The sequence below is a fragment of the Struthio camelus genome, chromosome 7, assembly GCF_040807025.1.
Source record: "Struthio camelus isolate bStrCam1 chromosome 7, bStrCam1.hap1, whole genome shotgun sequence".
Classification (NCBI taxonomy): domain Eukaryota; kingdom Metazoa; phylum Chordata; class Aves; order Struthioniformes; family Struthionidae; genus Struthio; species Struthio camelus.
The window spans coordinates 9,632,694-9,645,300 of record NC_090948.1 but is presented as its reverse complement, the minus strand read 5'-3'; the positions used below and the strand labels follow the sequence as shown (position 1 = coordinate 9,645,300).

Sequence of the window (12,607 nt, the reverse complement as noted above, 5' to 3'; positions counted from 1 at the left end):
TCAAGGTACTATGTTTTATAAATATTCTTATCTTCTCACATCAAACTAATAATTCTATGTTCTGTATGTGCTTATAAAGGCTTTTATATTAATAGTTCCAAAACTTTAAGGTACTGTAGACTTTAATTTTTGACAAAAAGATTTGATGCAAAAATTCTCAGTTCATATACTGAAGGAAATATGTAAAACATGAAGGTTTTTTTTTTTGCACAAATAGAGTGTGATTATGCAGTAGATATTAGTTTAATTTTTCCTCCTCCTTCATTTTTTATTTTACTGTTCCTTAGAGATTATCAAAGAGGAAAAATTCGGGCTCTAGACAAGGGAAGCTAGGTAGAATTGAAGAGTGTTATTCTGCCAACATTTGAATGTGTAGTCACCTTGCACATAAATATATTTAGTGTCTGAATTAACATGTGTGTACATAATTGCCAGTTAAAATAATTCTTGTTTATTTTTATGTGGAGTACAGTGGCTGAACTACTATAATTTTTCATAAATTAGGTTGGTATTTGTTTTTCCAAATGAAGAAACTTACTACTTTAATAATTTTAAATGCACGTTTCTCCTTTTTTGTTATTTATACATATTCTGCACTGTATTCAGTCCTTACTGTAGCAGTTCAAACAGATTAATTTAGGAAATACGTTGACGATTCTGTGCAGTCTTAACATATTCGACATTTCCTTTAAGTATTTAAAAATATACTTTCACTATATACTTGACTTTCCTTCTCTAGTGAGTATGGGTAATTTTTACATGGTTGGGCCTTCTGTCCATGTTAGAGCCAAGCTGTTGGTCAAAAATATTCATATGCTTATATAGGGCTCTTAAACTTTGCAATGTCAAAAGTTGCAGAAGATGTGACACAAAATATTAAGTGTTGACAGATTAAATTCAGTTATCTACATTTATCTAATTATCCCCCTGCTGTACAGAGGAGTAAAGGAAATTGTATGAGGCAAATAATTCCTGGGAAGATGGTTTTCATTATAACTTCATAGAAAACTGCTATTAAACTTGCAGAAAGGGTGTGTCATTGAGGTGTGGTTGGTGGTGGTGGTTGTTGTCCACCAAAACCAAAAGAACGAAGGAACAAGGAATATACAACAAGGTAATTTCTCGTGGGAAGATGTTGCTTTATGTTTTATCTTCATGTATAGTCCTTAAGTTTCTGCATAAGCTACTTTTTCATTGTGTTGAACAGGCTTTGTCTTAACTTGCAGATAGTGAAATTATACCACGTATTAAGTTCTTGTTTCTATCGAAGATATGAGGCAGCTGGAGGTATAGGAGCAGGATGATTTACTGAATCTTTTCTGTACTTATTTGAAATATTAAGGGCAGCTGGCATCATGTACGTGTTGTAGATGTTTGTCAAGTATTTATTATAAATGCTGATTAATACTTATTAGATTATATAATTGTACTATCTATCTATAAATACTTACGACATTATCTAATTTGTTATTTTTGTATTGTAACTGCATACTTACATTTAGTTTGAGGAAAAATTCCAGATGTTTTTGAATCAAGTACAGGTTTGACCAAACTTTTAGAAATTTGAGGTAAGTCTTGTTAATATATGTAAATAAAACTGATTTATATACTAATATATAGGTACAGTCTAGGCAAGGCAAACATTGATAATTATAGTAGGAGAAATAAGGTTCCTTTTTTAAGCCATCATAATCTTATTTAATGTTAAATCTTGTCCAATTCATATTTTGGACAGACTGCCAAATATGAGGTTGGATTGGTTTTAATAACAATTCCCAGCATTTAATAACTGGACCTCCAAACATTTTAGGAAGAGACTCAAAAATCCCTTTGCCCTGCTGTTATTTCAGATAGGAATTAAGAGAGAGAGCTTGTTAGAAATTTTTTTCTTGTGTTTTCCTATGTTGCTTCTGTAGTTTATGTACTAAAATAAAGTTCTGTTCTTATAACTTTGAGTTAAAGTTGGGAATCTTCTAAGGCTTTGCTTCTTTTGTCAAAGGGAATGAGTTTGAGTATCAATTAACTGGCAATAAATCAGTTTTTCTTCACATGAGAAAAAAATTTCAAGTTATCACTTAATCAGCTTTTTCATGTTTGTTTGTTTATGTGTTTATTTTTCCCCTTGAAATGCCCCCAAAGTGGTGCAAAGCCTAATTTCTTCCTTTTGTGATTTCTCCTGTTGTTTTTCTGGAATCTAATTTATGGGTTGAATGATTCTTTATTTTCTCCAGTCTTGTTTCTTGTAGATGACAGATGTTCATGTGATTTGTGAGTGGCAAGTCTTCGGCCTTATTTTCAGGTATAGATTAGATATATGCAAGAATTAACACAAAAAACTGGTTTCCTTCTAGTAGATATGCTTTTTCATATAGCCGTGATACAGTTAAGAAATACAAAAGGAAAATTATATGGTTATTTTAATATGATTAATTTACTTCCAGTTCATTAGAAACAGATTATAAACTAAACGCCTTATTGCATTTCCTTACACTTTTTTGTAGGAGCTGCTAGATAAGACTTTTTTGGAATGTGGGCAGAATTTTAGATAACAATGTAGATTTTCCAGGTGCAGTGAGAGTAGCTGATAAGTATTGTTCTTTAGGGAAAAAAAGCACGTTTGCAAGATCTAAAAGAATAAAGACATGGTACGTTTCAGGGAAATCTTGAATTACTGTATATATATTAAATATTAAATCATTTTTAACAGTAACGTAGGGAGTTGGTAAGAGACCCCATCCAAGGTCAAAGGAAGTTATGGTTTTGGGTGTTTGGGATTTAATGTGAAGTATGTGGAAGAGTTGCCTTGTCTGCTATATAGTGTGTTCACTAGGACTTTTCAGACAAGTGGGTGCTTTTACTTGGTCTTTTGGTTATCTGCTGGATAACTTCCTTGCTTCAGTTTTTCTCACTGTAAAAGGCTCCTTTGTGAAGCTCTTTGAAGTCTGTTGATTAAAATTACTATGCAAGAGCTAGGTGATATTGTTGTGGGGGCATAATCTTCAGGAGGTTCTGAGTGCATAGCCTTAGAAATCAGAAGAATGTGAGAGAGCTGAACTAAAGCAGTACTATGCTCTCTGCAGGACTCAAGACAGGACAGGAGTTTTAGATGCCTTTTAAATATAAGGGGAAAGCAGGGGTCCTCAGTGTAGCAGAACATGTAGCTCCTTTCCAAGACATGTATGTAAGGCAGGGCAGGGCGCACTGAATTTGAATCTCTGAGAAAAAAAAATTAAGCCTGTCTGTTTACACTCTGGCAAACAACCTAAAACCTAGTTCACATTGTCACATTGTTTCTCAGTAAGAATGACGGGACTGGAAAAGTACTGTAAAAGTTACCATACAAAGTATGTCTTGATACAGTGATTGTAGACAACATCAATCAATTCATTAGTGCTGACACGAGCCATGTCTTCTTAATAGTAAGTTTTATTGCGGGACAATTTAATTGTAGCATACTATTACGTGCATATCTATTACTGAACAAAGTTAGGTGGTTAATAGTCTATGTCTCTTCTTGTTACGAAGTATGAATTTTGCCAGATACTGGCCAAATTTGTCTGGCTAAAGAAAAGATTAGGCAAAGGAAGGAAGCAGGTTCACTGGTTGACTTTGATTCATTTCATCAGGCGTTATTCCAGCTGGAAATGGGTCAAATGTTGATACACCTTCAAATCCTTTGCCACAAAAAGGAATGGGATGATCTTATTCAGTATGCTTGCTTCTCCCTCACCACGTACAAATTTGATCTGCCTTGGCATTGCTCTTTCCTGTAGGGTCAGAACATATAAAGAAGTTGATATTTTAGTAGTCTCCAGACCAAGCTTTAGCTGCCTGACTGAAATTGCGCTCTGATTATACTTCACAGTCTACTTCAGAACAAGAAGAGTTGTCAAGTGGCAATTAATTTTGCCTTTGTCAGCGACAACTAATGAAAGATGACAACATCCAAAGGAATTGCATCTTATTTTGGCAAAAAACCAAACTAAAACAGTTTCCTTCATCCTTCTAATTAATACTTACTAATAATTGAGGGCATATTTCAAAATAAGACTCCCTGTTATAGGGCAAAGCCGTAGAGAAGGACTTCTCAAGAAGGACCAGGAGGAGCTAAAATACAGCTTGGCTGACAGACAGGTACTGCTAGAACAGCATTCCAAGTATATCTTGAGTCGTTACCTGTGACAGCAATGACCATTATGGTATGACCACTATCACTGATGTTGTGGAAGATGTCTTTGTAGCTATTCTGGAAATTTGTCCTTTAAAAGCAACAAAATTTTTAGTAGTGGCTTAGGTCACTATTAGACAATGCATTGTTAAAAGCATATTTTGTTGGGATTATATATGTCAGTTGATATGATAACATAACATGATAGCAGGACAAAGTGATTATAGTATTCTCAGAAACACTTTCTGAAGGGGGAAGGGTTAGTCTTTGAGATTAACCTCAACTCTCTTATGATGGGCACAGTTAAAAAAATTTGGTGGAAAAATTTGGTGGGATTATTGGCATCTTGGAAGAACAGGTAGGCACCTACCAGTTTCTTTTTGGAGAAACTTAAATCTGGCATCAAGTCAGCTGATTTGATTCTTGAGAGGTTTACTTTTTTAATGTATCCTCTCTCTCTCTCTGGCCTTTTCAGGGAACTTTTTCATGAGGAGAATGAGACCAACAGTAGCTCCTTCTGTAGCTGGCAGCAATGGAAAAAGTGCTGCTGAAAATTCTAAGAGAAAAGTTTTCACCTTTTGCTGTTTGATAATTGTTGAAATAAATAAATACGTACATAGATGCATAAATAGCTATCTCAGTAATGTTATTTAATATTTTAACTCTGGATGTTTAACTTAGACTTTGTTATCCTTTGAAACACATAGACTTGTTTAGCGTTTTCATCCAACAAACACAATTTCTTAAGGCATACTCAGTGCGCCCTTACACAATCTGTGGATCTTCTCCAAGTTCTTTGAACTGATGTTATGTTCTATAGGAAAAGACTTTCCAGATATATGTAGTCCTGCATGACTGGATGAACTGGGGGGCTCTCTCAGAATTGGCTACAAATTCTGTTGCAGAATGTAAATATCTTTGGCTCATTCAGCCCCAGTTCAAAGAAAAGTTCATACTAGTCTCTAACAGAAAGTATCACTGCATAGGAGTAACTTTAAATTCCAAGTCAAGGAAGGCTTACCTGCTTCAAATGAAGTGGTGAAGATCTTGCGGAAATTTGTTTGTGCTCTTCAATACTTGTCAAACAGTTTAGTTGATCATTTACTAATTTTCATCTCTATCAGAGGGATGGGGAAATTTTTCATGTCGTCCTAGAATCTATGCATCTGTGAAAGTGGATGGTGTCTCAGTGATCTCTCAGTTAAAGAATTGCTTTGTGGTTCCTTAGAGCGCATTAATTTAGAACAGATGACTATCAGTGTCAGTTGCCTGAAAGTATAAATGCTCATCTCTGCAGATTATAGTCTGAGAAATGCTGATTTATTTGCTCTGCTTGGAGAAAACATGATTGCTTTTCAAACTTAATCTGAGGACGTTCAACATTCATTGACTTGCTGAAATACCTTGAAGCATTGAGACACAGAATCCTGCCATTGTAGGAGCCCTCTCTTCCTTGATATCTCAAATTATTAAGAATGTCAAACTACTTGAGGCACCATATCATACAGCTCCTTTCAAAAAATATATCAAGCCTTATCTCTAAAGAGGTTAAGTTTCTCTCCCTGGCTATTTTGATTGGCCAGTTGTTCCAGATTCTAATTTCTCTGAGAACTGGAAACTTCAAATTAATTTTCTAATATGTATTTATGACCTTATATACATTTTATTCTGGTACGAGCAGTGTCTGCTATTTTAATTAGCTCTTCTCCTTCACTGATGTTGGCCAAGCACCACAGGTATATAAACAGCATCATAACCCCCTGAAGCCTTTTATTTGCTGGACTAAAAAAGACTGTTCTTTTGCTGATTATGTATATTGTCTATTGTCTACCGTTTTTAGTTCATTTTTCCTGAAGTGCGTGACGCAAATTGCGTGCACTTTACATTTCTACTTAGATCCCATTGGCTCCTTGTATAGTTAAGATTGATATTTGCCCATGGTTGGCTCAGACACATATTAAACAGTTTCTTTATCTTCTTTTTTTCTGGGGCCCAGTAGTCCATGCCAAGTAAAACTTTGCTAACTGCGGTAAACCTGCAGCTTCTTTTTTGTTTTTTTTTAACCAGAAAAGATTGAATTCTAGGCTGTATTCTAGGGGTAAACCCTAGATTATTTCAATATATAGAAGACAACTGCCATCTCTACAAACGTGATATGAGTGGGGTGCAGAGTGTTTGTGGACCTGATGTGTCCTAACAAAGATGCATCAAGTATCGTTCTCAGAGGTGGAGGTAGTCTTTTCCACTGAGGATAATCTGTCCCTGAACAATGTGCCAATTTCTGAGGTCAACAAGTTTGAATTCATTCCATAATTTTATTCCTTTCTATGCCTTGATTTACTCCTCTGGGGGAAGTTTGAGCTTACATAGCAAAGTCGGCTTTCGATATTTAAGTAAATCATTCTTTAGTTATCATATGGCATTGCTGTTTGAGATACGTGGTCCATGAAGAGAGCAAAATCTGTTTTGCCTCCCCTTAGAAGATCTCAGGGTACTACTGCCCTATGGAATTTGATGTTAGCAAATGCACCTAAGAGGGTGCTGTACACACATTGTCCCTTTTCTTTAAGCTCTGGTTGTGAGGTTTAGCTTTGTTAGCTGTTCGTAAGGAAACAATATAAAATCCTTTTTATTCATTTTTTTTTAATAGAAAGCTGCATTATGAATTAGAAGAGCCAGGTAATTAAAGTTTTTCTGCTAGTAGTAATCTGGTTGAGATTCATTTTCATGGTTGGATTTATTTTTCTGTGAAGTAGTCTCCTTATCATCATTGTTGCTTTAGTTTAAATATCATTATCTGGGATTAAGTCTTGATACTGAGCTGATTAACGAAGTGTCAGTTAAATGTGAAGATTTATATCAGATTTTTCAGTTATGAAATATATAGCGCAGGATTATGCGGTTCAAATGTTATCTGTTTCTATAATCCAGCATTTCTCCCTCTCTCCTCTCCCTTCCAATTTTTACAGGAGGACATCTACATGTATGGAGGCAAAATTGAAACAAATAATGGGAATGTTACTGATGAGTTGTGGATTTTCAACATACACAGTCAAGCATGGAGTACCAGAACTCCTGCGGTACTTGTACATGGCCAGCAATATGCCGTGGAGGGTCATTCAGCACATATAGTAGAACTGGACAGCAGAGATGTGGTTATGATAATCATTTTTGGATACTCTGCCATATATGGTTATACAAGCATTGTGCAAGAATACTACATCAGTAAGTCACTTTCAACTTTCAAATTGTTTTTATTATTTACTAATAAAATTTGTTTTCCTGTTTTTTTTTTTTAATAACTGAAGGACACTTTTGTTGTTTTTAGAAAGATAACTATGATTTTGACCAAATAAATAGAATCTCATTTTGTTTTCTTTAAATTACGTAGATCAGATTTCTTGTTAATCAGCAGTATTTTGTACATGCTTGAAATATACTGGCTTTGGATTATCATGTTGATTGCTGTGGGCCTCTAAAGCAGGCAAAGGTTGAAACCAGAAATTCCATACAGTGGTTATTGTTATAAGAAAACTTGCTCATTTTTACCACAGAGTAGATGGAGTAGAAAAGATTAGAGGAAAAAAAAAGAGAAAAATGGAACACAACGTACAGTAGTCACTATAAGAATTTTCTCTTGCCTTTTTATCCTTATTTTCCATAGATTTGATCCAAATTTGTAACAGTTATTTAAACAATCACAAAATACATGCATGCAAAATAATATTTTTATGTTGAAGCATTGTACTTTTTTTGGAGTTGTTTCATTTTACCTTTTTTGTATGTATAGTACTGCATATGTGTATAAACACTGTATTTAGGTAGGTTTTTGGGGTGGGGAAATCCCTTCAAACCTTATGGTCAAAGAGTTCTTGTGCTTCCTGGCATATTACCTCTGTTGACAACATTAAAATTCGTAACAATGCTGAATAAGGAAAAAAGAGAATGGGAATAGAAGGAAGAGAGCCACAATACACTTTTTCCACGTTGATAAATTTCATAAAACTGCATGCAACTAACTTAAAAATTCAGTCTTCCCAGAATGATGTTTCTCTACAATATTTTAAGGTTTGTTAAGGCAAGGGATTAATGACCATTTCAAGAAAAAACTTTTTTCTTGAAGACTTATTTAAAAAAGAACAACAAAGAAAAGTTACTCTAGTATTCTGAGTGCTCGTTCATCTTAATGTCTATTAAAGCGTTGAATATCACATGCTTCTTACTTAGTCTGGAGTGGAAGTACCAAAATTGTTCTTAGGTATTATTCATTAGATTAATAGTGAAGAGGGAAGAAAAAAGGATGAAGAGCATACGATTCACTCTGCAATGTAAAATTTTCTCTCTCTGTGGAGTATTTTATTACTGACATTATAGTAATGTATAACTTGTTTCTATTTGAAAACTTTCTTAATATGTTAAGGCTATACTTCTGGAGGGTTATTAAAAATTAGACAGTTATCTATAACTAAGCATGTTTAAAAAAATCCAAACAAACAGAAAATCCTTTTCAATCAATGGCTGCAAGCTTTAAGTAGGAGAAAGCACATTTTACTCTGTTGGCAATTGCTGTGGATCTAAATTAATCTCAACTTTTTATGTCTCCTTTCCAACATAATAATTTTATTATATGCTAGTGAGAAGTTTAGTTTTTAGGAGAAAGTGTGCTTTATTATGGCATTAAATATAAAGTAAAATTGTAACAATATAGGATCTTTTTGTGGAAACCCATTGATTTCAGTGAATCTACTCATGTAATGAAGGATTATTGGCTCATGTAGTGCTTTGTAGAACATGGTCTATGTGCTGTAATTGGACAGTTTCCATGGTTGATAATTGTCGTGTTATGTTTAACCTCACTGACTCTCCCGCGTTCCCTTCCCCCAAGGTTAAATTAATTTTGTGGCAAATTTTCCTCAATTTTGTGCCAAGTGCAGCATTTATCTACAGTTTTGCAGCTATAGGATCATTTTTAACTATGAAATTCCGGGTGGTGGTTAAAATTATGAACAACTAGTTTTTTTGGAAGGTAGCAGCTGAGAATCCAAACTCGGAGGGCGCAGGAAGTGCTGGAAGTACTGCTGTGAACCCAACAGAATCATAGTTACAGAGTTATCAAGAAGGGCTTCTGATTTTGTACAAGGAAAAATTAGAGTCCCTTTGAGTCCCTCTCTCTGCTTGCTTTGAAAGCAAACACTGCTGTAACGTTTCACATTGTGCTACTTTATTCATTGGGAGTGTTACCAGCCATGGCTCTTACTTGTAATGAAGACTATTTTTCAAGCATTTACGTAGTTTCTTCCAGTAGGCATACTGGAAGAAACAGGCACAATGTAGAACATACCATTTCGTTCATATTAATTGAAACCTCTGTTGATCTACTCATGTTATGATATATGGAAATCTGGTGCTAAAGTCTGCTTGAGGTACTCTGACTCTGATTTCATCAGGCTTTACGTCAAGAACCACCTAAAGATATTTTAATTATTTCTGGACTCCCTAGCTTTTCACAGAAGTGTGGTGCTCTGCAGTTCTTTTTAACAAAGCGTGTTAATCTAGTGTGCATGGTCTAAAAATTTCTCTGACATTGTCAGACTAGTGAAGAAAGTGATTTCCATCAAAGTCAAATAGGTGGTAGAAAAATCTGACATGATCTGCGGCCAGATTTTCACCTTGTGAAAGCAAGGGAACTCATTTCTGCTCTAAAGGTATGGTGGTTGTTGCAAGAGCAAAGGAGCTTCCCATTGTCCTTTCTTGCTATGCCCAGAGTTATGGCTTTTGAGGAACCAATAAATCCTGGTGTGGGAATTATGTGAATTGTTTTACTAACTTGGACCATAAAGCTTTTCTGGGTTACTCCCCAGGGAAATTTATTTCCCTTTAGGCTAGCAATACCTCATAAACCTTCTGAAAATCGCAATGTGAGTCTGAAGGTGAATATAATATTAGTGGTGTTTTAGTTGAAGTTTCTAAAAGCCTTTCTAAAATTTTCTAAATTTACATTAATAAATGTAAATATTAAGAAAGTCTTTTTTTTTCTTTTGTCTTTCTTTTCTTTTTTTTGGAAGACAGATTTGTTTAGATTAGCAATGTATCACTTTCTTTTTTAGTCTTAAATTATTTTTACAGTTCCAGAAGTAGGTTGTAGGTTGCTTTTAAAAGAAATGTTTCCTTGAAGTAGCATTAAAAGAGATGATTCTATAATGTAACATGTACTTCCTCTTTTTTGTAAGCTAGCTGAAGCTTCATAGTAGCTAGAAAGAATTTAGTGTATTGTCAATGTAACGAAGTGAAGGTGGGAAATGAGCTTCTTGGATATTTTCTTCCTTTTACCCAATCTGTACTGTAGTAAGGGTCAGGCCAATGCATGTACCTTACCTTTGAATTTTAGTAGATTTATTATGGAATACAAAAATCTGCAATTTTTACAAAATTTTTTTGTTTACAGCATCACTGGAAGATAATTTCAGGACTTGTCATGTTAGTGGCTAGGTATCATCTAAATCCTAGCCCGCTTTTCTCAGTGGTTAGTTTATATCCATTTGTTTTCCAGGTTATGTACTGTTGCAGTGTATGCAGCTGATCTCCTTTCCTGGCATTTACTCTTTTTGCATATATTTATAGATACCAATCCACCTTTTTGCTAGACTAATTAAGGTAACCTCGCCTATTCCTCTGTCATGCTAATAGTTCACCTCTGCACCTCTTCCACAGTGAGTTCATCTTTCTTGAACGTGGATGCTTAGAAATGCCTGTGAGATATTTCAGGTGAGATTTCACCAGTGTCTGGCTAAATAACTGTTATCCTACTTTATTGAGAACACCTCACTTGAGATGTACAAAGATGACATTTGTAATACGACCATGAAAATGACATTAATGGCTCATAGAGTTTCTCCAGTGAAGTAGTGCACCTTCTTATTCTTCTCAGTCCTTACCAGCTGATGAGCTTCCATTTTATGGAAGTTCATAATCTTTGTGCTAATACTTATGCACAATAGCTTTAAGTTATTATTGAATTTTGATTGATTTTCCAGTAGCCAAGATCATCCAATGCACTCTGCATGTTACTCTGCTGCTTTTGTGAATTGATAGTGCCTAAACTTACGCCACCGTCATGTCTTAAATTTGTGATAGTGTTAAAAAAATGCAGTCATTCTTATCTGTGATCCTGTGTGAAGTCTCACTAGTAATCCCAGTGCCTTTCAGTATTGCTCATTGCTGCTTCTTTATCAGTGCTCAAATTGCCTTCAGTTATTATGGTTTATTTACTGATTTCCCATTGTGACATTATAGTTAAGGACATTGCTGAAGGCCAGAGGCTTGAGACTTTGTGTGCTCCCTTGTGTAGGTAGTTTGCTTTTAGGTAAGTGTAATGTAAACTGCTCGGTACACTTACATTGTCCTGTAAAGTATTTTCCCATTATTTAAACATACTTATTTTTACTTTTTTACACCTTTGTTCTTAACCTTTGCATATTTCTGAGGCTACATTAAGATTGGTAATTGTCCAGATCATATCTCTCCTCCCCTTTCTCTTTGCACTGTGGCTGCTATTCTTCAGTAATATCTACTGGGTTTTGCTTAAAATGCTTACTACTGGACCTGCAGTTTCTCATGCCGTGTGCATCAGAGGTTTGGAACGGAGCTATAGCTCTACCTGGAATACATCAAATGCCTTGAGTTCTGCTTCTGTAATTTCTTTTTCTACCTATTTCCATCCATCTACCTATTTCTGTTTATTTTATGATTAAATTTTTGCTTGATCATCACTCAGTTGGACCTGTAGTGCTTGATTCTGCTTGATGAAAGTATCCAGAATATTGCAGCATGTAACTTTGACCATGAGTTAATATGTGGCAGACCTAATTGTCTTAAGTCTTCACAGTAACTTGTCTAGAATTCTCTGGAAAATTGCCCCAATGTTGATGAACAATATTGTATTTATTGATAACATTCAAATTACAGGTGAAAAGTAAAAACAAGTCAAAGTGTAGTGGGTTTTTTTGTGTGTACGTGATTTTGAAAATTCATTTGACCATATTTTTACAATCTGTATTAGATTTATGAGATTTATACCTGAGAAATAAAAACAAAAACCATATGCAGAGCTATTTCTATAATAAAGCAGGAAGCTGGAGTAGTGATCTGTCAATTCTAGGCTAATTTGGGTTTTTAAGCTGTTGAGTTTGCAGGGTTTTACATGACTGATTTGGTCAATGAAGTAGTTCATCTGATCTCAACACAGAAAGTGGGATCTCTTTGGGTGCAGGCAGAGTTATGTAAATATCTCCACGAATAATTGAATTTGCCTAAAAAGAATTCAGTTTATTGATGAGTGAAGACCAATATCAGTGACTAGTTAAAATAAAAAAAAGGATCCTTCTGCATAGAAAAGTGTTTAAATTCAGACAGAAATGCTACAAAAACTGCCTTTTTTGT

The 12,607-nt window shown here is 34.8% G+C and overlaps 1 protein-coding gene across 4 annotated transcripts in view; it reads left to right on the top strand.

Moving 5' to 3' along the window:
- Nucleotides 1-12,607, top strand: part of ATRNL1 (attractin like 1) — a 542,042-nt gene that overhangs the window by 78,834 nt on the left and 450,601 nt on the right. For all 4 annotated transcript variants that reach the window (XM_068951630.1, XM_068951631.1, XM_068951632.1 and 1 more), the window contains exon 9: nucleotides 7,138-7,393. In XM_068951630.1, coding sequence (XP_068807731.1) covers nucleotides 7,138-7,393 — 256 coding nt within the window. The remainder of the gene's footprint in view (nucleotides 1-7,137; nucleotides 7,394-12,607) is intronic.